The following is a 25379-nucleotide window of genomic DNA, read 5'->3' on the forward strand; positions in this document are numbered from 1 at the left end:
TGAAATAAAGATTTATGTTCCAAGAAGTCTGTTTGAGAAAGCTTTCAAGACTCTAAAAAGCCATACTGTAATGTCTCCTGATTTGAAAAGAGAAATATGTTCTCATTCAGGTGATGGCAAAATTAACATTCATGCTGTCTTCCAATATATTTCCGTAACTCAGGAGGCTGTATAAAGAACCAAAAAGAACTGGCCTAGATAAGAAATGTTTGGGGAAAACTAATGATTTAGTAACACTGCCGCTTTTCTGAATCAACATGGAATCATCCCTGATGACTACACTATTGTCTGCAAAAGCAGAAGAATCACTTCAAACCTCTCAGTGTGATCATAATTACAACCCCTGGAACTCAACAAAACTGTTTAACAATCTGACTCTGACACAGAACTTTACCTGTCTCCATTCAGATATCATTCAGAATCACACATTATTAAAATAGCTAATTTAATGAGCTCATTTAATGACTATGACTATAATTAAGTAAATCCCCATAAAGGCTACACTGTAAATAGTAACAACATATGCATGAAGGCCATTTAGATCACTAGCTGTATTTTTAATGTAAACAAGCAAAGCAAATCTGAATTAAGATATATACAATATCCAAACAGTCCTCAAAAACATGCATCTAAATTAAAATAAGGCAGAAGTTAATACCCACAGAATTTTAAATATCTGATCTTTATTTCACAGTATCTCATCTCTCAGATACTTAATTCCACAACAGTCTAAGGTTATCTATATGTGCTAACTCTACTTTTAGATACTAGTTACTTCATAAACGATTTTTTTGTTTTGTTTTTAAAGAAGATCAATACAATATGAAAGCATATATATATATATATATATATATACACACACACACACACACACATACATACATATATACATACACACATACAAACTCTGAGTTAGGTTAGACATTGCAGTCTGGCTACAAAGTTGTAAACTTTGCTTTCTCTTTGGCATAAGTATCTAAATAATATAAATTTTTAAAAACATCATTCTTCAGAAGCTTAACTTCAGACAAATTATTTCCTAATCTAATTAAATTCTGTATTTTTGTGTTTAATTACTTCACAAAACTACAGACAAAATTTCACGATAAAAATACAAAATTAATTCTCTCCTCTGGACCAGGACAGGAAATTCATTTAAAATTCTCTAAAAAAAGACTATAAAACAGATTCTGTTTCAAGAACATAATGAAAATGTGACTAAGTATACATTGGATTTTTTTTTACCCATAAAATCAATTTTACTACATCTATGAGTTTAAAATATTCTTTTACTGATTTACAGTCACTTAACTTAAATCAGATTTAAGTAATTATTAAGCTAATCTTTGAGGGCTACTTACAATCCAGAAGGCAAATTCCCAGCTGCAGCAATACCAAAGGAATACCACACAGCCTCAACGAGGATGAAGTCAACCAAGGCCGACAAAACCCAGGAACCCAGCAAAAAGGACTAAAAATAAAACAGGAAGAACATTATTGAAAGGAGTCTTTTCAGGGGTGCCAATGTGGCTCAGTCAGTTAAGCGTTTGACTCTTGATCTCCGCTCAGGTCTTGAACTCAGGGTCATGAGTTCAAGCCCCGCATTGGGCTCCACTCTGAGCGTGAAGCGTACTTTAAAAAAATAAATTAAAAGTAAATTAAAAAAAATTTTTAAGTGGTGTTGAAAGGAGTCTTTGAAAAATAAACTAACATTTATTTAATTAGAACCAGCTCTATATTACTTTTTAATATTTGTTTTTATTAGAACAGAGTTTTCAGAACGGGGGAGTAAAGCCATATTGGTCAAATGCATTAACACTTCCATAATTTCCAATATGGTAAAAAAAATAGATATTTATAGCATGATTTATTTTTAACAAGTACCATACAAACCATTAAGCAAAATAAGTGATTAAAATGTTATTAAAGTCAGAATCCTAATAAAAATTTTTATTGCCCACACACATCTGATATTATCTATTATCATTATCATTTTATTATGTTAGTGGCTTAAATTTAAAATTCCTTGGTTAATAGTCATGCTCCAAATCAGATAGAAGATCATATAATTAAAAGATAACTGTTAATAATAACACCAAGCTAAACAAAATAAAACTATTTAAAAGTAAGAAAACAAAAACATTTTTTTCCAGTACCTAAGTAGCAAAGGAAAAATACATAAAAACTTACTGCAAATTTTCTGCTTCCATATCTTCTTTCAAATATCCTAAAATTATAAATAAGCAGACTACTGCAGAAAGTATCTTTCAAATCAAGGCAAATTATTCTTCCACATATCAACCTCCAAATCTAAATGGGGATTTAAAACAGAGTAAGAGTAAGATTTGTTTAGATCTCTGCCTTACCAAATTTATTACATTTACTTCATACTGCTTATTTTCAATGCTCTAATTTAATGAAAATAATGACATACACACAAATGGAAAACTCCTCCATGTAGGCGGTCGCCACCTTTAGAGCACAGATGCCCATAAAGTGGAGCATTAGAAGGGGACTTTTGCCTACTTGGCCAGATAAACCAAATCAATCCTGCAAATCAGAAAGGTACCAACTGAGGGCCAAAGGGCCCTTCCGTTCCCTTGCAACAGTGGTTCTCAGGGCTGGCCATACACTAGAATTCCCTGGGGGGTCTTATTAAAAAGTACACCAAGGCCCAGGCCTACCACTAGATTTTTCAACTCAGTTGGTCTAGGGTGAGGACTTGGCATCAGTATACGTGAGTACATGCATGTGTTCGTGTGTTTGTGGGAGGAGGGTTAGTTTATTCAGGTGATTCTAATGTGTAGCCAGGGTCAAGAACCAGTGCATTATAGCAACTGAAACAATACAGAGGCTGTATTATATTCTGACAGAAAGCAGTGGTTTGGATAAATAACTGAAAGACTTTCAGAGGAACTTGAGAGCTCCAACATTTACAAAGGTATTAATTATATCACTATGAAGAAAAGTTTCAGTGTTCCAGAAGTAGAGTACTATGCTTAAAATGGCTATTCAAGTATGTAGCAAAGAAAAGGTGGTAGGTTATATGCCATAATTTGCACTAACACTGTGATATTGTGATTTATAATAAGAAATATAGATTTGGTCTTGTACTCTCATTTCTGGCACACAGCCCTTAAACCCTTGGAATTTCCTAAGCGATGAAGGCCATAAAGGATGTCTTTTATTATGTCGATGTGTGACTTTTAGATGCACCTAAGAATGGGGCTGGCTGCCAGGGGAACCAACCTCAGGATTAGGGGGTTGGAACTCTCAGTCCCACCCTCTGACCTCCCAGGGAAGAGGCAGGGGCTGGAATCTGGGTCAACTGCCAATGGCCAATGATTTAATGAAGCTTCTTCCATTAATACCCAAAAGGCCAGGGTTCAGAGAGCTTCCAGGTTGGCGAGCACAAGGTGCCTGAGAGAGACCAAGGAAGCTCTGTGCCCCTACCCCATCCCTTGCCCATTGCATTTCTTCTATCTGGATGTTTATCTGTGTCTTTTATCCTATCCTTTTGTAATAAACAAGTAATTCAAAGGTAAAAATGTTTCTCTGAGTTCTGTGAGCCATTCTAGCAAATTAATCAAACCTGAGGAGGGGGTCATGGGAACTCTGGGAGGGGGCCATGGGGCTCTGATTTAAAGCCAGCCAGTCTTAAGTACTAGTAACAATTTAGACTTGCAACTGGCATCTGGTGTCCAAAGGGGAGATCATGGTAACCCCTAATCTGTTGCCACTTGGTCAGAAACACAGGTAACAATCTGGGCTTTGCATGGTGGAGGAGGAGGAGGCAGCCTTGTGGGACTGAATCCTTAACCCGTGAGATACAACACTATCTCCAGCCAGTATCAGGAGCTGGCTGAATTAGAGGACACCTAATTGGTGTCCATGAATTGCCTGGTGGTATGGGGAAAGCTCCTCCATTGGAACTGGTGCAAGAACGTCCCTTTCACACTCCCGACTCACACACAAGAGCCAGCAGCAGCATTTTCAATGAGACCAGCCCATAAATCTCAAAAGCCATAGAGTTCTGCTCTTCCCAGAAGCAAAAACCCAAGGGAAATTTCCTACTTGATATAACCACCACTATAAAAGTAATTCATAGATTCACAATCTGTTAGACCTGGAAGAACTTCAATCATCTGATCAATACTCAAACGTTGAATATAAAATTTTGAAATGTTAAGTATGAAAATGTTTCCAAAAATGTTAAGAATGCATACTAATGATTTAAAAAACCCAGATTTAACATTGTTTTTTCTTTTGAAATTGTAAATTGCATTTCCATGAGTAAGAAGTGAGAAGGGACATGCCTAGTAGTAAAAGGATATACTGCAACTGCTTCATTATAATCTGCTTTCCTGAAAATAGCAATATAAAACTAGAAAATTTACTTGCTAATGGAATATTAATAAATAATCATTTGTTAAAAATTTAGAGGCTTCAAGGGACTAAGAATAGCAGAAAAGAAATAGCAAGTCAAGAAAAAGTTCTGTCTCCTCTCCTCCTGCAGACCAATAGAACAGAGCTCACCTGGAAGTCATCCTTGATGGCTTGGAGGTCATACACGAAGAACCTCTGACAGTGCGGTAGGAGGAGGGCCAGCAAGAGGGACAGGGCACTGGGGACCAGCAAAAGACCCTTGGACAGAGGGGCCTTATCTAGGAGAAAGAAAACTTCTTTCAGAATGATTGATTCTAAGATTTAAAAAACTACCTGGGTGAAAAGTAAGAGAATTCACTTCTATTACAATGAAGACCAAGTTTGCAAACTCTGGAATTTAGTTCTTATTAACATGTATTTTCAAAACCTGTACCTGCAGAGGTAAGTGATCAAAGGGCACCGGAAAAACACGTGGAATTTGCTGGCAGGGGTTCACTGTTGTTTGGCTTTTACATGAGACCAAACCAAGTTTACAGCCAGTAACTTCCACCATTAAGAAAACAGTCACCGAAGTGTGAAGAAATAGAGGAGGATGTCTTCTATTAAATTGACCAGTTAGCTCCGAGCATGCATGGGGTTCACATCAACATTTATTTAAAAAATTTAAAGGGCAGTTAAAAGTGCTGCCATTGCTGACTACAGTGGCATGCTGAGATTTTCCCCCATGGGTACTACCGGGGCCCAAGTCAGTTTCTCATCTGAGAGCCGCGTCTGAGTCTTATACAGCCTTCAAGTTACAGCTCAATGGACACTTCCTCCATCAACCCCAGTGAACCATTTTACCCTCAGGGGCTTTTCCCCACTCTGCACCCTTGTTTCCAGGTACAGCCTGTCACAGCTCCTTGGACGTATGAAATGTTCAGATCATCAACAGGTAAGGCCAAGGGAAAGTATCACCGATGGCAACATTCTCAGATTGTGTCAAGTATACTTTAACTGTATTCATGAGAAATTCCTGGGAGTGAATCTAGTTACAGTTGGTAATGTGGTTATTGCACCCATTTAAGCATATAAAAATAGACCAACTGTTTCCTTTCTGGTAAGGTCTTGCACACATCTGAATTGGAACCATTAGTAAAAGGAGCTACGTGCTATCTTCGTGACCCAGCTGCAATCAAAGCTCCAGGGAATCTAAAAATTGAGAGTTCCTCATTGCCTAGCATCTCAAAAGTACGAAAGAGCACTGTGGCTATGAGCATGACCAACCTAAATTCTATCCTGAGCCATTTAAGCTTTTATCTGCTCACCTACAAAATGAAGGGAAGAGAATCTACCTTAAAAGCATATAAGGAGCAAGTGAAACGAAGAATGCAGAGAGGGGAGACGGCTCTTGCCACCACACTCTCACCACCCAGGAGAAAGGGCTTCCTCTGCCCCAGGGAAGCTCCGTCATCTTTCTGACAGGGCAGAAGACGGAGTAGGGGTGATAGAGTTGCACCCTTGAAGGGGCAGCGAGGATCCTGTTTCCTTCTTCAACTTGGGTTTCCACCTATCCTCATGAAATGGGCCTGACAGTCATTCCTGCCCCTACCTTGCCAGCTCAGGAGCAGCTTGATGTTACTGGAGGAAATCGTACGGCTGAGCTGCAACATTTCCCTGCAGGTCCACAGTCTCAAACCTCAGTGGACGCTCTCCACCAACCAGCAATCTACTGCTTTTCTCCAACTTCTCATTTTCATATGACCTCCTCCCCTCTCCTCAAACCTCCCTGTTCCACACTCCTGAGTTGACTCACATGTCACCAAGTGAAGAAATAAATGATGACCTCTGATTATTTCAACCATGCCCTAAAATTAATAAGCACCTCTTATAAACATACATGATCCTACACCCTGGGGTGCAGTAATTAATGATGGACAAAGTCCCACTCCTTTGTGGCCTAGACAGGAGAAAAAAGAAAATACACAAAGCTAGGTGATTATGTATTGTGTCAGAGGGAAACAAATGCTATAGAAAAATGAAGCAGGATAAAAAGTGTGGTGGTGTTACCCACCATGGATTTCCTGGTCTCTTTCCAGATACATGATAAGACTGCTTAGCCACTCATACCTGCCCCTAGCTGAAGTTAGGTATGACAACATGACTTGCTTTGGCCAAGTAAACGTGATAGATGTCACTCCTGTGGAGATACTTGAAGAGCAGTGAATGGTGTTTCCCTCTGCCAGTGCTCAAGATGGCAGCTAGGCTAGGAGACGGATCCCAGAGTGAAGACAGTGTGGAGCAGACCTCCCAGGTGACAGAGGAGTACCGTCAGTGAGAAACAAAACTTGTCGTTAAAACGACAAGGTACCCAATATTTTGCAGTTGTTTGCCACCGCAGCATGACCTAACCTATCCTGATTTAGGGGAAAGCACAGTACTGATGGGAAAGAGGGGCGTTGTCTTACATAAGGTGATTCAAAGGCCCTTCTGATATGGTGACATTTGAGCAGGGACCTGAGGAAGTGGGCCTTGCAGGTATCTGGGGAACTGTATTTCTGGCAGAGAAACAGCAAGCTTTGAGACAGGAACATGCTCAGTACGATTAAGCAGCAGTAAGGATGCCAAAGGCAGCTGAGAGCAAAAGAAGCAAAAGGCAGACAGGCAGGATATAAGGTCAAAGAAATGGGGTAGTGGACAGTGCAGAGCCCTGTAAGCCAGCATAAGGACTTTAACCTTTCCTCTAGGAGTGACAGGATATTTGGGGGGATTTAAGGAGAGGAATAACATTATCAGTCATGTTTTCAAAGGATCATTTTGGTGGCTATATTGAGAAGAGATTATGGGAAGGCAAGTGTAGAAGAAAGGAGACCATTTAGGAGGCTATCATGATAATCCAGGAAGGGGTGAGGATGGCCTGCACCATGGTGGTTTAGGTAGGGGTGGTAAGACTGGTAGAGCTAGGATATGCTCTGAAGGCACAGCAGGCAAGATTTGCTGGCTGACTGGGTGTAAAGTACGGGCAAAATGGAGAAGTCAACGTTTTTGTTCTGAGCAACTGGAAAAACTGCTGCCAGTTACTAAGATGGAAAATCCCAGGGCTCCTGGGGGGCTCAGTCATTGGGCGTCCAACTCTTGATTTTGGCTCAGGTAGGTCATGATCTCACAATTCATGGGATCAAACCCTATGTCAGATTCTGCACTGACAGCACAGAGCCTGCTTGGGATTCTCTCTCTCTCCCTCTGCCCCCTACCTCGAAATAAATAAATGAACGAATGAATGAATGAATGAATGAATGAAAGAAAGAGAAGAGAGAGAGAGAAAGGAAGGAAGGAAATTCCAACATCCTTGCCTTTCCTATGTGTACAAGACCTAGGCCCATCTTGAGAATATTCCCAAACCCCCATCCCTATCCCCACTTGGCCAGCGCTTTACCCTCTACACCAATGCTACCCAAAGTAACCAGTCCACGAACTGCTAGCAGTCACACAGTTAGGTATGAAGTTTGCAGCAGAATGTGAACCAGCACACTGCATCCTTCAGGAAGTCTCACTTTGAAGAAAAAAAAAAAATCAACTGAACTGAACATGTGCTTTGCTCAAATGTCACCTTATCTGTGAATACCCCATGTAACTAACGTTCTATCCCCTTTGTTCTGGATTATTTTTTTCATAGCACTTATCAACAACTGACTTATTAAACAGTGATTCATCAAATCTATGATTCAAACTGTAAGATAAACCATTATTTTAGGTGTCACTAAAAAAGAAACACTGCCTTACAAAATTCTAAGATGGCATCAATTATAAAATTCACCCAGTTTTAGAAACACTAAAATATGAAAAATGCAACTTAGAATCAATTGTGTGTTGCTTCTTCAAGGCAGCAACTTTGATATATTCACTGCTGCAGTATCCCCCTTGCCTGGAACAAGCCCTGGCCCATTAAGGCAGTCAACAAATGTCTGTTTAATGAAAGGTGACTGATGTATAAGAGGTGCTCAATAAATACTGGTGGAAGCCACCCAGTGTCCATCGATGGATAAGTGGATAAACAAAATGTGTTCTACACATTTAACAGAATAGTATTCCCTCTTGAAAAGGAAGGAAATTCTGACACAAGCTACAAGAGGGACAACCTTTCACACATTATGCTGAGTGAAATAAGCCAGAGACAAAAAGATAAATACCATAAACTCCACTTATATGAAGTACCTAACTAGTCAAACTCATAGAAACAGGATGTAGAATGGTGGTTGCCAGGTGGTGGGGGAGGGAGGAATAGGGAGTTGTTCAATGGTTACAGAGTTTCAGTTTTACAACATGAAAAGAGTTCAAGAGATAAATGCACAACAACAATGTGAATGTACTTAATGCCACAGAACTGTACCCTTAAAAATGGCTGAGATGTTGATTTTATGTTATGTATATTTTACAACAATTAAACATCAAGACAAAAATAAATAAAATACTTACTGAATTAATAACTGATCCTACTTATACAATCATTTTAATTCTGGCCTAAACAAACCCCTAAAAATACAAATCTGATAACTTAAATCAGTCAACTCTATCTGTAAGTCCTCCTCTTAAGATGAGCAAAATCAAGATCCCAAAATCTATGCACAAAGCAACAATATACAAATGCCCCAGAAATCCCACACCATAGGACTATGGACAGCAAGATGTACAACCAACTCACGATGTGTACATTTCACTATATGAAAATTTTAATCCCCCCCAAAAGAACTTTAAACAATTATTAAATTCAAATTAATGACATGTTTAAGAGTGTTTAGTGCGTTTAGAGATACAGTGCTACAACTTACTTTGAAATACATACAAAAATAAGATAGACTGATGAAATAAACAGAGGGATGGATATGTGATAAAGCAAATACAAGAAAATGTTGTAGAATCTAAGTTGGTAGGTCCATCGTGTTAACTGTACCATTCTTTCAACATTTAAGCATGTTTGAAAATCTTCAAAAAAAACCGGGGGGGGGGGGGGAGGCGCACACAGTGAATCACAGAATTTGAAAGCTGAGAAGAACCTCAAAATACATACAACAAAAACTGATAGAACTGAAAACAGCAACAGATAAATCCCAGGTTGGATGCTTCAGCACTCCTCTCTTGCTATCGATAATAAAAGACAAAATCAGTGTTACGGACTGAATTGTGTCCCCCCAAAATTCATATACCCCAACCCTCAATGTGACTCTATGTGGAAACAGGGCCTTTAAAGAGGTATAAAAGAAGCCATAAAAGCCGGGACCTAAGAAGACGAGACACCAGGGATGCACACATACAATGAAAGACCATGTGAACCCACAGGGAAACAGCCACCTACAAGCCCCGGAGGAAGGCCTCAGGAAAAACCAAACTCGCCAACACCTTGAGCTTGGACTTCCAGCCTCTCAACTTGTGAGAATATAAATTTCTGTTGTTTAAGCTATGCGGTCTGCGATATGCTCTTATGGCAATCAGTGAAAATACATAAGACTTGAAAAACAACATCGACCAATTTGACCTGAATGACTTTTATTGAACACTCCACCCAACAACAGCAAATTACATTTTTTTTTTTCGAGTGCATTTAGAACATTCCCCAAGAAAGATCATGTTCCAGGTCATAAAACTCACCTCAATAAATATAAAGAAATTAAAATCATACAAAGTATGTTCTCCAACTATAAAAGAATTAAACTAGAAAATAACAGGGGGCGAATGGGAGGCTCAGTTGAGTGTCTTGGGTCATGGGATCGAGCCCCACATGGGGCTCCATAGTGAGCATGGACATTCTCTTAACATTCTGCTTACCATTCTCTCTTTTCCTCTGACCTTCTCCCTTTCTCTTCCTCTCTGAAATGAAATGAAATAAAAAAAAACAACAGAAAGATGGATGGAAAATCTCCCCCAAATTAGAAAATAACATATATAGTATCTAGGTCAAAGAGGGGAGTCACAAGGAAAATTAGAATATATGTTAACGACAATGAAAAGTGAAAGTACAATCAAAGCAAAAATTGTGGCCTGAAAATAAAGAGGTGTTTAGAGGGAAATTTATAGCATTAAATGCTTATACAGGAAGAGAAAGTTCTCAAATAATGATATAGGCTACAAACTTAAAAAAAAAAAAAAAAAGGAAAAAGAAGAGCAAATTAAACCCTAAGCAAGTAGATCAAAAGAAATAATACATGGGCAGGTCAATGAAATAGAAAACCAAAATGTAACAGAGAAAAAAGTCAATAAAACTAAAAGTGATTCTTTGAGATCAATGAAATTGATACAACTCTAGGAAGACTGATCAGAAAAAAAAAAAAAAAAAAGGGAGACACAAGTACCAATACCAGGAATGAAGGAGAGGGCATCACTACAGATCCCTTAGACATTAATAGGATAATAAGAAGTTGCACAACATTGTAAAATGTACATAATGTCAGTGGACTGTACACCTAAAAATGTTTAGAATAGTAAATTTCATGTATGTACTTTTTAGTACAAATAATTTTTTAAAAAATAAGAGAATAGTAGAAATGATATTTTGTCCCTTTATTTGACAACTTAGATGAAATCGACAAATTTCTTGAAAGATACAATCTACCAAAGCTCACTCAAAAAAGAACTGGGTAACTTGAATAGTTCTCTAGAACTACAGAAATGAAGAAATTTAATTTCTTAGTTAAAAGTCTTCCAACAAAGAAAACTCCAGACCTGATGGCTTCACTGGAAAATTCTATCAAGTATTTAAGAAAAAAAGAGTACCAATTCTGCACAAATTCTTCCACCACAAAAAAGAGGACAGAACAGTTCCCAATTCATTTTATGAAAACATTACACTGATCCCAAAACCAGACACACATTAAAACAAAAGACGATATCTCAGGAACAGAGACGCAAAATTCTCAACAAGATGTCAGCAAACTGAATTCAGCTACACAGAAAAAGCATAAAACATCAGAACCAAGTGGTATACCAGGAATGCAAAGCAACTCAATGTACTTCACCATATCAATAAAGAAAAATATACCACATAACTGTTCACATCCTGTACAACTATCTGCTTATTTTACGAAGTCACTTTTTGTCAATTCATGAGACAAAACTGGCCACATACTGCTGTGTAGTTAATGACAGGCTGTCTCCTTGATCAAATCTTACTACTAATTCTATCCAACGTGTATTGAGCGCTTACTAAGAGCAAAGTACTATACACAGCACTTTATGTGTACTACCTCGCTCCTGACACTTGCACCTCAGGACCTTTACAGCTGCTACTCCCTCTACCCAAAATGTTCTTCCCAAGTCCAGTGTATCCTCATCATTCAGTCCCCATTTCAAATAGCATCTCCTCAGACTGGCTTTCTCTTATAACTCATATATTGCTCTGGAGCACATCATCCTGTTTTATTTATTTTATAGCATTTTTCACTATTTGAAATCCTTCTTTGTTTACTTCTTGGTCTCCTTCACCGGAATATACACTCTATGAAGGTAGGGTCCTTGTTTGTCTTGCTCTCTGATATATTCCCACGCCCAGAACAGCACCTGGCACACAGTCATGTTTCAGTGTATTTGGTGAATGAATCATGTGAGGTAGAAACCACCCTCTCTAAATGTAGATACACGAGAAAACTGTGACTCAAAGAGAAGCTACCTGTTCATGTCTCGGAGTTCCACTGAAAGTAAAGGTCAAGACAAAGGTTTATAGACAGGCGGTATATTTTGGAATGTGATCCCAGGGAGCAGGAATTAAGGACATGGGGAATCAGATAGGGAGGGAGAGTCAGTGCAAGGATTCATTATCAAATTGGGCACCACTACAAGCAATAGATGTTTCTGACCAGTATTTGATCCGCAGTTTTTTCTAAGAAGCCTTGTGAATGTATCTCAGAACCATGACCAAGGGAAGACAGAAAAGCATTTTTATCCATCATCCTTCAACAGTCTCGAGTGGCCACAGAAAAGAAGCCCTGTGGGAGGAACAGACAAATACACTTTGCCAAACCAGACCAACTAATCCAAATAAGACTGTAGAAAAACATGGAATAAGAGGTGAGGATCAGTGCGCTGAAATGCTGTGCGAGGTGTCTGCTATACTGGCTAGGGAGAGGCAGAGCCAGGTTCAAACCCTGACGATCTGACTGCAAATAAAACTGCTTCCTATGCTGCACTGACACCGAGCTCCAGGGATAAAAGGGACTTTCACCTGCATGGTAGGTTTTAAATGAAAGACATATACAGTGACAAACGTCGGTACTAGAAATCAAAGTGGTGCCCTATATACTAAAGTCAATGCAACTGTGACTAGAGACATAAAGACTGCAGCTCTGCAACACAGAGCAGTGGACACTTATTAAATGCTGAACTGATCGAAAGTTTTAAAAAATACATAAACCCTCTCACCTAAAAAATATATATATTTATCTAGGAATTTAGCCCAAAGTAATTATCATGGATGTGCACAAAGATTTTCCTACAAAGATACTCATCACAGCAACGTTTATAACAGTGAAAAGACTAGAAACGACATGAATTTCCAGCAGGAAAACGGATAAATTATGTTCTATCCATAAATTGGAATAATATTCGATTTTAAGTAGCAGAAAACTATTTCATGCATTGGGAAGATGTTCCTAAATAGTAAGTACGCAACATTTCTGGCAGGATTATTATATAATATTTTTAAAAATAGTACATTAGTACATGAGTTTAAGAAGCATCTATCAAAATATTACAAGTGGTAATCTCTGAATGATCTGTTCATAAGATATTCAAGTTTTTTAATAAAAAATAATTTTTGTTTAGTTAGCTACTAATTCAGTAAAAAGTTTCATGAAATCCCTATGCACTGAGGTAAGGCAAGTCACTAGCAATCTTCTGGCCTCCCTGTTGAGTAGAGCCAGGAAGTGGTTCATACATGAAGTAACCAAGCACTGATCAAATTAAACTTTAAAAAAAAGTCATTTCTCTGCAACAGGTCCTTCTACCTCTGAAAATAGAGATGTTATAAATTTTGAGAACAGACAATGCATTAATCTAAAAGTAAAGCTGCAAAACATCTATGCCCAAGATAATATAAAACAGCAAAGTTTAAGATACTTTCTTTTGGGTCATTCATCTCTTCGGTACAACCAAAGTACACAGCCATCTCTTTGTGGCAGTGCATAGCAATCAGGCTTTGTTGACTATGTATCATCCTAAAATAATTATTACAGTATATGTGGATTACTTCACACCAGGCACTGTGCTTAAAAAAGCACTTTCTGTATACTGCCGTCTCAGTGAATGTTTACCGTAATCATGCGGCAGCAATTACTTATCTGCATACTCTAGGTGAAAAATAGGCTTAAAAAGGTTAAATTACTTGCCCAAGGTCACAGCTAGTTAGTTGAGGGGCTGATATTTAAACCCAGTTCTGCCTTGACTCTAAAGAAAAAAAGGTTTTCTAATGTAGAACAAGGAAATATGATATCTTGATATCATGGTCCATGGTCCAAAAAGATTTTCATTATTACTATTTTTAGTGCTTTGCATGTTATCTTTTTGGTTCCTCAAAAAATTAAACACAGAATTACCATCTGAACCAGCATATCTACTCTTTGTTATATACCCAAGAGAACTGAGAACAGATGTTCAAACTAAAATTTAAATATGCACAGCAGCACTATCATAATAGCCAAAAAAGTGAAAACGCCCCCCAAATGTTCATCAGCAGATGAACAGACAAACAAAATGTGGTCTATCCTTACAACAGAAAATCATTCAGTCAGAAAGGGACTGTAGTGCTGATACCTGCTACAGTATGGATGGACCTTGAAAACATGTTAAGTGAATGAAAGCAGCCACAAAAGCCACATACTGCATGATTCCATTTACATGTAATGCTCAGAATTTAAAAATCCATACAGACAAGAAGCAGATTAGTGGCTGTCAGGGGAAGGGAAGAGAAGGGAATGGTGAGTGGCTGCTTAATGTGGGTACTGGGTTTCTTTTAGGGGTGATAAAAGTTCTGGAATCGGACAGTGATCGGTAATGATTGCACAACAACGTGAATGTACTAGAAGACAACGACTGAACACTTTAAAATGGTGAATTTTGTCTTATGTGAATTCTACCTGAATAAAAATACATGACTTTTCCGTACTGAGGACACTAACCACAGATCTTGCAAAGCTTAGCCATGTGGGCTGTAACAGAAGCATCACAGCTAATGAGAGAGAGAAGGGCTGGGACTGGGGGGAAGAAGGCAGCAACCCAGCAACTCCACCGTCCCCACAAGGCGCCCATGTAAAAATACACTCGTCAAAAACCCCAGTGTGGTTCACACCCCAGAGAGGAGAGGCCGCCATATCCTATCATATTGGTTTTCCTATTTCTGACCACCTGACTATTTGGTAAACTTCTCAGGGTTCCACAAGAATACTGTCTCATGAAGTAACTTCCTGAAAGTTTTCATCAGAAAGGGGCTAAAGCAAAAATAAGTGTAGAAGTCCAAAAAAGTGCAATAACCCGGGCACCACAAGGGATACCTCCTGCTTCCGTTATGATTTTTTCTTTGGGCCTCCAGGCTTCCCAGAAGAAAACTCAATGAAAATTATCTTCAGTGACCAAGTTAGGGAGGAACGAGAGTGCCTTCTCGTGTAATCTCAACAAAGACTTCCATAAAACTGCCTGGGAATCAAAAGGTCTCAAGTTTATTTTTGTTACATTCATTTCCCTATGGTGTTCAAAAGTAAAACGCTGTAAGCCACCCACAAGTCCACTCCTGTTCCTCATGTACCGAGGACAATTCAGTGACACTGGGCTCCTGCCACGCTGACTCCTCCTCAGAGAGGTCACCAAACAACAGGGCAGAGTGCCTGGCTCACAAGGGCAGCCAACACATGCTGGTTACCGGACCGGTGCTTGTAAAATATATCAGGGAAGCGAACAAGAGAAAAGACTAATAACAATTTCAAAAAAACAAGCACAACAAAGAGGCAAGGAGGAGAACGTGCCTTTTGTATATTGATACAAAAATATATTCTGTACCTAAAATGTTTAGAGAGTGTGAGTTAGGTGGGAAAAAAGGGCAATAAAATTTGAAAAGAAGTTCTAAAACAGGGCATAACACAGCAGCTTGCATGCCAGAGAAAAGTGTGTCGTATCTGCAACTCATCAACAATGGCATCAATCACTTATATTTTGGTCCTGCCGCTATGCCGGACGCTACTCAGGTTTATCCTTCTTAGGAAGATTTTATACAAACATTAAGCTTTTCGTTAAGCATAAAAAGCAGTAATTGTTAAAAGTGCTAATTAGACAGGGAATACAATTATAATAAAATAATAATTTAATTTTTTTTTGTATTTTTACATTTATTTATTTTTGAGAGACACAGAGAGACAGAGCACAAGTGGGGGAGGGGCAGAGAAAGAAGGAGACACAGAACCCAAAGCAGGCTCCAGGCTCCAAGCTGACAGCACAGAGCCCGATGCAGGGCTTGAACTCACAAAGCCCAGAGAAGAAAACTATGAATGTTACACATAAATAAAGAATAAATTATCCAACAGTAAGAACAACTCTGAAAAAGTGAATGAAGAGGTTTGTGCATAGTTCTGAACTCTGCAATAAATTCTGAGAGAGAGAGAGAAAAAAAAAAAGTAATTTTAAAAAAGGGAAAAATGTGTGGTTATTGGCAAGGAAATCTGTTCAAGTCCTAAAAAGGTCAGGCACGAATCAGTGAAACAGGGGAAGTAGATGGCATAAAGTACATGATCAGTAGACTTCTGTCACTTAACAATTCAGCCTGACGTTGCCACACTGTCATCTTAAGACATAATCAAACGCTGGATTTCAGTCTTTAATACTCCAACTTTAATACATTAGAAAGTCGGGCACCTGGGTGGCTCAGGGGGTTAAGCATATGACTTTGGTTCAGGTCATGATCTCATGGTTCACGAGTTCAAGCCCTGCACTGGATGAGCTTGAGCCCAGCTTCAGGAGAGCATGAGCCCCGCTTCAGGTGAGCCCTGCTTTTCTCTCTCTCTCTCTCTCTCCTTCCCTCCCTCCCTCTCAATCTCTGTGCCCCTCATGGTATTCTCTCTCCATCTCTCTCTCACTTGCCCCCTAGGCTGGAAGGAAGGAAGGAAGGAAGGAAGGAAGGAAGGAAGGAAGGAAGGAAGGAAGGAAGGAAGGGAAAAGTCGGGTGCTTTGGGTGGCTCAGTGTGTTAAGTATCCGACTCTTGATTTCAGCTCAGGTGAAGATCTTACAGTCATGAAACTGAGCCCCCGTTTTGGGATTGTCTCTCCCTCCTCTCTCTGACCCTACCCTGCTCACGGGTACATGTGCACACTCGTGCTTTCTTTCAAAATAAACATGTAAAAATAAATAAATAAAATGTTGCACATTAACTTTCCTCCTCACCCCCAAAAGCCTCACTACCAACACACGAATCAAATAAAACACATCTGTGTGGCCTGCCCCTTTTCAAAGCCTGGCCTAGAGAATCGCCAGAGAGGGAATGTCTATCAGAGAGATGTTAATTTAAGAGAGGGCTGAGCTGAGGGGTGCCTGGGTGGCTCAGGTGCTTAAGTGTCCAACTGGATCTTGGCCCAGGTCATGATCTCGCAGTTTGTGGGATCAAGCCCTGCATCGGGCTCTGTGTTGATGATGTGGAGCCTGCTTGGGATTCTGTCTCTCCCTCTCTGTGCCTCTCCCTGGCTCCGTACTCTCTCTTGCCTCTCTCTCTCAAAATAAATAAACTTAAAAAAAAAAACTTTTTAAGAGAGGGCTGAGCTATAAAGGCCGAGTACAGGGAAAGTGTGGCCAGTAACAGCTTCATGACAAACCATAGATGGTTCTACATGTTCAAAGACCTAATGAATCTTTGAATGAACAATGATCACAAGTAAGGATACCACAGCTACAAAGACAGACACTAGAACATCTGATTAAGACAAATGGGAGAGGCAGTTACCTATTCAGCAGATGTTTAATGTAGACTAAATGGGCCTATTTTGGGAAAAGATGCAGACAGAACATATTTCTGCAGGGTAGAGAAACCCAAGTCTGATTTGAAAGTTCTGAGGATCCAAGGAACCTCTCCCTTTTGGGTCTGGTGGAAAAGCATAAGAGAACCAAACCTAAAATCTATTTGTTTGGACTTGTATGTGGCGTTTGGGCACCTACTCTGTGTGTGAGCATGCTACTGACATCTCTAATCCCCAGGGGCTGAAACTGGCTAGCTGATGGGGACAAAAGCCCCACTTAAACTCTACGTACTAAAATTAATTCTAAAAGGATTAAAGCATCAAATAAAAGCAAGGAAAACAAAAAGACAGCTAGATGAAAGTTCAAGGTGACAGACTCATACACCTGTCCACTTTTCCTCCCTTCTAAAGTTATACTGAAACAAGAACTCTCAAAACACCAGAGAAATGTCTCCTTCCAGAGTCCAGGGAACTAATCAATAAACACCAGACCTCGGGAGAAGTACGACCAACAAGAATTACTCATCAGAATAATTTAGAGTATTTCTCAAACTTCAGTCATTCCCACTGTAGCACCACAATTTTGCTATATCCCAGTATCACCTATCATTTAATATTTTCTTTAAATCATTTATGATTTAATTAAATATGCATATTTATTTATTTATTTATTTATTTTATAAAAAAAATTTTTTTTCAACGTGTATTTATTTTTGGGACAGAGAGAGACAGAGCATGAACGGGGGAGGGGCAGAGAGAGAGGGAGACACAGAATCGGAAACAGGCTCCAGGCTCTGAGCCATCAGCCCAGAGCCCGACGCGGGGCTCGAACTCACGGACCGCGAGATCGTGACCTGGCTGAAGTCGGACGCTTAACCGACTACGCCACCCAGGCGCCCCTAAATAAGCATATTTTAATTGAAATTTAGTATTACCACAGTAAATGGAAAATGAGTGTCAGTCTGTCATCAGTAGGTGGTAACTACAAAAATAAACACACTTTACTAAATTCTTACTAATATTATTGCTGATAGGAAGACCTGGGCCTGCCTCCTGTTCTCTGCTACCATAGGAAATGAGCTGCTATGAGAGAGGTTTTCAGACTAGTATCTGAGACTTGCTGTTTGATACAATCAAGACGAAAAAGAACTTTCTGAAAGGGGGAGTCATTATCTTACCTTTGTGTCAATGGCACTTCACATTGGGCCCACATCCTGTTTAAACCATCTCCGTACCGTAAACACCACACGTGCACAGATGACAGCTGGGCCAGTAGGCCCTTCCACCAAACCCTGCCGAGACACACTTTCTCACATTTCTTCACACACACGGCCATTCATTCATTCCAACACTCCAGATAGAAAAAAATCTTTACCCCAAAATAAAATCTAAGAAACGCTCTCTGAAGAAAGGGGGCAAAGTACTTTTGGAAGACACTGAGAGGGTCAGAAAAAAAGTAGAAAAGAGCTTGGGGCAACGTCAAACTCCCAAAGCAGATGGCAGCCTGGGTGACAGGCAATGGGGGGAAGGGGTAGCAAGAGAGTTTACTCAGGAGTAAAGCTCACAGAAAGTGCCAACCCCACCTAATTTTGCTGACTGAACAGGATTCTCACCATCCCTTGCCTCATATAGGGAAACCAGCCTATCCACATGCTACACACACTTGAACACGGCCTACAATCAGCCCCGACATTTAAGGTTTGGGCCTGATGGAGATAAAGACCTACCCACAAATAATGAGGAAACCCATACTAGCTACTTACGAATTCAGTCTTTCACTACGTACAAGAATGGCCAAGCAAGTATCCAGAAAGTTCACTACCTGTGTCCTCTATATGAAAGCTTACTCTGGGAGAATGTCCCTAGCCATCAGGGAAAAAAGACAAAGCCAAGAAGAAAGTGATGCAAGAGTCAAGAAACAAATGTAGTTGAGTTTAACTTAATTTTTTTTTTTTTAAGAGTTTATTTTGAGAGAGAGCGAGAAAAAGCATGAAGGAAGGGCAGACAGGGAGAGAATCCCAACTAGGGTCCACGCTGTCGGCGCAGATGCAGGGCTCAATCCCACGAACTGTGAGATGATCTGCGCTGAGATCAAGAGTTGGGCGCTTAACCGACTGAGCCACCCAGGGACCCCGAGTTGAACTTAAAGTAGTGAAGACCACCAAAAGAAATTAAACTCCTTGAAAAAGCACATGTTTTCTGACCTAGGGCTCTATGTCCTTCTGACTCTAATTACACATCCTGGTTCTACCATAAATATACAATCATAATAACATAAATAGAACTATTGGCTTTGATTTTCTATATAAAAATTAACTTACTGATAAAGCATGGAAGGCTTCATTACCATTACAGAACAGACTGTAAGCACACACGGCATATAGAGAACACAAATCAGGAATTAGAGTACAGAAGAGGAACCCATGTTCTTGGTCCAATTTCTCATTTTCATAGTGGAATCTACTGATAGTTCAAAAATTGGTAAATCAAAAAAGGGAGTTTCCTCCATTATTTAAAATCATAAAGGTAACCACTTCAAGGAATAACTAAACCAAAACTAAAAGATGAAGGAGATGTTGGAGGTATGCAAATTCCTCATCTTTCACAACGGGGAATCTATAAACGGAACAAGTCATTGACAAATCAGTAGAGGCATAAATATATCACTTAAAACTATAATAGTAGCTATAATATAAGCAGCAAAGAAAAAGGAACTTAAAAGTAGTTCTTCCTACTGAGGAGAATTCATATTATATACTTACTTATTGTTACCATACACTTATATTACCCACATTAATTACGCACACACACACACACATTCATAGGGAAAAACAATCTACAAGAATACACTCCAAACTGTTGTTGGCATTGAGAGAAAACTTCACATTTCACTTCCTCCTCCTCTGGGCTATTTGAATTTGTACCAGCAGTATATAGTATCTCCCTAATTAGGAAAAAAGATACAAAAAATGTTAGATGAAAATTCAACAGATCTCAGAGGCCTAGGACTCGATTAAGAATAAATTTGGCCTAATAAAATTTATGAGCTAAATCCCTTTCTTTTAATGACTTATTTATGAATGAAAAACTTTACATGAAAACACTTCATGAACAAAATTAAAAAGCAATTGACAAGTGGTTAAAATATTCGTAACATACACCGAGACAATAGCCAAAACCCTTAAAGGCTTTTATAAATGAACTTAATAAAACTATAATATTCCAGTAGAAAAAAAAATGGGCAAAGTACATGAACAATCAAATCTGTTCAAAAATATATTAAAATGGCCAGTAAGGGGCGCCTGAGTGGTTCAGTCGGTTAAGCTTCCAACGTCAGCTCAGGTCATGATCTCCTGGTTTGTGAGTTCGAGCCCTGGGTCGGGCTCTGTGCTGACAGCTCAGAGCCTAGAGCCTGCTTCACATTGTGGCTCCCTCTCTCTCTGCCCCTCCCCTCCTCGCGTGCTGTCTCTCTCTCTCAAAAATAAGTGTTAAAAAAATTTTTTTTAAATGGCTAGTAAATATGAAAGGAGAAAAAATTTCACTCTCTCAAAGAAATGCAGATTAAGACAACAGTAAAATGTCATTTTTTTCATCTCTTAAGTGGCAAAAATTATTTTAACTTATCATGTTCAACTGTTACAAGTGTGGTCAGACAGATATGCTCCTAAGCTGATAAAAAGGATGTGATACATCCTTTCTGGAAGGATTCAGGAATACAGATCAGAGCTTTAAAATGTTCCTCTTCTTTCTTTGATCCTGTAATTCCACATCTGTGATCATTTCTTTAGGATGAAGTCAAAGATATGATCAATAACTTAGTGATAAAGATGTTCACCACTGTTTAAATGGGGAAATGCTGGAGAAAAACATTTTAATACAACCTTCTAGGATATTTCAAAGTTATGATTCTGTATCCAAGACCATTTCAGGGAAGCATATTTGAATGCCATGTCTGTGTAAAGCCACATACACACACATGTAGGCATGTACACATGTGTGAGAGAGAAAAGAATGCTCAGGTAAACACTGCACAGAAGAAGTCTAAGGGAAGGAGCACTAAGCTGTCAGGGGTGGTTTGTCAGTGGGGTAGTCATTATGTGGGACCACTCCTTTCTACATTTGTATTTGTATAATGTCCGAATTTTCTGCCAGCAGGCATGTTTCAGTTTTGTAATAATGCAAAACAAAACAAAGTTAAAAGCCAGCTTTGAACACTATTAACGACACAAGGCAAATTCATTTAAAAAGATTAAGTGAAAAAAGCAAAATACGAAACTGTACACAGGTCCAACTTTACTTTTAAACTTGTTTCTATACATACATATAGGTGACAAAATTTACACAGCACCAATATGTAAACAGGAATGAAGTCTGGGCAGTACCGTAACATGGAATTTTATGTTTCTTCCTTATAGTTCCCAAATTTTATTCAATGAAAACCATCTCCAGTAAGTCTTAGGATAAAGAGTTGATAAAGTCAAATTTCTCTGTTGCAGGGCCACTAAAGGTCTCAGAAGTACTAATTTGCCTTCTCAGTCTAAAAAAAACAGTATGGCTGGCAACATTAGGACCATACTCAGCTACAGAACACTTGCCAAAAAGTAATACTGTGCTCTTTGCACTCTATGGTGCTACATTCAAGGGACCAAAATGACATCAACACTGGAAAACGTCTGAGAACAATGACAACATAACTTAAAAACTCTTAAGAAACATATCTGGGAAAGAGAACAATGATTTAAATGAGGGTTAAATTTTAACTCTCATTTATAGTCATAATTTAAATGAAGGTTAAAACTTAAGCAACATACAGAATAACTATAGATAAAAACATTGTATTGTATACTTGAAATTTGTTGAGAGTAGATCCTTACATGTTTTCACCACACGTACACATACACAAAAAGATAACTATGTGAGGTGATGGATATATTAATTTACTTGATTTCAATACCATTTCACAACAGGTACGTATAACAAAAGGTCACATATAACATAAATATATAATACTTTGTCAACTGTATCTTAATAAAGCTAATAAAAATAAACTAAACAAGTGTTACCTCACTGGCTCAGTCAGAAGAGCAGTCAACTGTTGATCTCAGGGTCCTAAGTACAAGCCCCACATTACATGTAGAGATTATTAAAAAAAGAGTTGGTTAAGGATCCAACTCTTCATTTCAGGTCAGGTCATGATTTCATGGTCGTGAGATCAAGCCCCATGGAGCCTGCTTGGGATTCTCTCTCTCTCCCTCTTCCTCTGCCCCTTCCTGCTCATGCGCACTCGTGCTCTCTCAAAAACAAATAAACTTTTAAAAAATCAGCTAAACATTATATTATTTGACTTAAAAATAAACTTAAAGCAATTTTTTAATTAAAAAAAAAAATGGAGCACCTGGGTGGCTCAGCCGGTTGAGTATCGACTCTTGATTTGGGCTCAGGTCATGATCCCAGGGTTGTGGGACTGAGCCCCACACTGGGCTCCATTCCAAGCATGGAGCCTGCTTGAGATTCTCTCTTTCTCTCCCTTTGCCCCTCTCCCCTGCTCAGCTCTCTCTAAAATAAATAAATAAAATAAATAAACACAGGCCCAAGGGAGACATTTAAAAACAAAACAACAACAAAAAGCTTACGCAGCTCCTCACTCTACCAGAGTTCCACAAGGCACACTTTAAAAATGCTGGAGTAAATTATTTACAAGATATTCTTTATCAGATTGTACTTACTTGTTAAAATTCTATAGAAATGCATTTTTTAAGTGTATTTATTTTGAGAAAGAGAGCGAGCATGCATGCACAAGGAGGAAGGGGCAGAGAGGGAGAAAGAGAAAGAGAATCCCCAACAGACTCCGTATACAGTGTGGAGCCCGACGCAGGGCTCGAACCCACAAACCATGAGATCATGACCTGAGATGAAGTTGGATGGTTAACCAACTGAGCCACCCAGGCACCCCTAGAAATGCATTTTTAACACAGCCTGATTTAAGATAGGCTCCATCATCATTAATATGACTGATACTGACACAACCTGAGAACAGAAGAAGATAATAACTTGACTAATAAGGGATGAGGAGAGAAAAAAGAAGAAAATGCAAATAACTATAGTGTATTAGCTATGACAAAAAGATCCTAATTAGGACATAAAAGATCCCAACTGAAAGCAAAACAGGATATTGGTTCCTACTTAGAAAGAAAGAGGGAGACGCGGGGGTTGAAAGGAACATAGTAGAACACAGGAGCACATCTACAGCAGTCAGGACACAGCAATGCAGTTTTCCAGGACTCAGAAAAGAACTCCACTGCAAAGCTGAGCTATTACATTCATCACTAGACTACAACTATCTCAGTGGTCAAGAGAGAGAAGTGTTAATAATACTTCCTTAAGTCTGGGAAGCATTACCGTGCATTCGTTTCAGAGCACAGAAAGTGGACTCATATTGACTAGGTTCAAATTCTCATCATGCTTCTTACCAGCTATGTGATCTTGGGAAAGCCACTTAAACGTCTGTGCCAAAGCTTCTTCATCTGCAAACTGGGAAGAATAATCCCACTACCTCATCAGGTTGTTCTGAGAATTAAATGAGTTAATAGATGGAAACTGCTTAGAACAGAGCCTAGCAGTAATTGTTACATGATATGTTACACAAACAAAATTTACAGTTATAGTGTGACATAAGTAAAACTAACAATAACTCACACTTAATAGTCATTAATTGAAAATTTTTAAGAAATCATATAGATATGTAGACCCCTCATTTAGGTTATGGCTCTTTCTCCCAGGAATTTTTCCTAAGGCTTAGAAGTTATATTGCCATAGCTCCTAGCCATTTTCCTTCAAGGGAAAGGGGAATAAATTTACATTAGTTTTGGAAGTAGGCAAACCTGGGTTCAAATCCTAGCTCTTCTTTTTAAAAAAAATTTTTTTTTTACATTTATTTATTTTTGAGAAACAGAGTGAGACAAAGCATGAGTGGGGGAGGGGCAGAGAGGAGACACAGAATCTGAAGCAGGCTCCAAGGCAAGCGGTCAGCACAGAGACTGATGCGGGGCTCGAACCCACAAACCGTGAGATCATGACCTGAGCCGAAGTTGGACACTCAACCGACTGAGCCACCCAGGTGCCCCCAAGTCCTAGCTCTTCTACATATATACTAGTTATGTGATTTTGGATGAGTTATGTTCTGAGCTTCAAAGTATTCATTTGTGGCAAAGATAATAATACCTAGCATTACTCTGAAAATTAAATATAATAACTTAAGGAAAACAATCTTTTCTTCTTTAAATTGTGGTGAAGTTATACCATCCTTTGGGGTTGGAATTTGGCAGCATGCATCAAAAATTATAAAATAATACAGTTTATTTATTCTTCTTTCACCTCTAGAAACATCTGAAAATTAAGATGCTCTAAGCATCACTATAATAGAAAAAAAAAAAAGAAAGGAGAGAAGCACAAACCTAATTCTGTAAGAACAGCATACTTGGAAAATGCTTATGACAAAGGAGAGAAAAGCAGAATACACACATAGTCACTGTGATTGCTTTTTAAAAGTATTTTGTGTGAAATAAACGCAAGTTACAAAATAGCATTTGAGTGTGATAAATTTATTTTTAATTATTTATTTGGATATTTACTTTTGCATTAGAAAAAGTATGAAGATAAATACCAAAATGTCAATAAGTGCTATTTTTATTTCTTTCTACTACTTTCCCATATTTCAGAGTTTTCTAAAATGAACTTTATTCAATTTATCGTAACAAAATCAGTTCACGTAAAACAAGACTATAAGGAGCGCCTAGGTTGCTCAATTGGCTAAGCATCCATCTGACTCTTGGTTTCGACTTAGGTCATGATCTCATGGTTTGTGAGATCAAGCGCCACACTGGGCTCTGTGCTCACAGCACAGAGCCTGCTCAGGATTCTCTCCCCCATCTCTCTCTGCCCCTCCCCCTCCCCCACTCGCTCGCTCTCTTAAAATAAGTATTAAAATTTAAATATAAAAAAACCAATTATATAAATATCTTGAGGAAAATATGAAG

At 38.8% G+C, this 25379-nt stretch overlaps 1 protein-coding gene across 7 annotated transcripts in view; it reads right to left on the reverse strand.

Moving 5' to 3' along the window:
• The window catches only part of UBAC2 (UBA domain containing 2), a 196924-nt gene that overhangs the window by 148843 nt on the left and 22702 nt on the right, over positions 1-25379 (reverse strand). For 6 of the 7 annotated variants that reach the window (XM_040487169.1, XM_040487166.1, XM_040487170.1 and 3 more), the window contains exons 2-4: positions 4537-4664; positions 2191-2310; positions 1362-1471 (exon numbers count right to left, since the gene is read on the reverse strand). In XM_040487169.1, coding sequence (XP_040343103.1) covers positions 1362-1471; positions 2191-2310; positions 4537-4664 — 358 coding nt within the window. Of the gene's footprint in view, positions 1-1361; positions 1472-2190; positions 2311-4536; positions 4665-6439; positions 6486-25379 lie in introns of those variants that run through there. The other variant, XM_040487168.1, reaches the window with a different exon arrangement.

Source organism: Herpailurus yagouaroundi, unplaced genomic scaffold (assembly GCF_014898765.1).
Source record: "Herpailurus yagouaroundi ecotype Mexico unplaced genomic scaffold, PumYag 164, whole genome shotgun sequence".
NCBI classification, from domain to species: domain Eukaryota; kingdom Metazoa; phylum Chordata; class Mammalia; order Carnivora; family Felidae; genus Herpailurus; species Herpailurus yagouaroundi.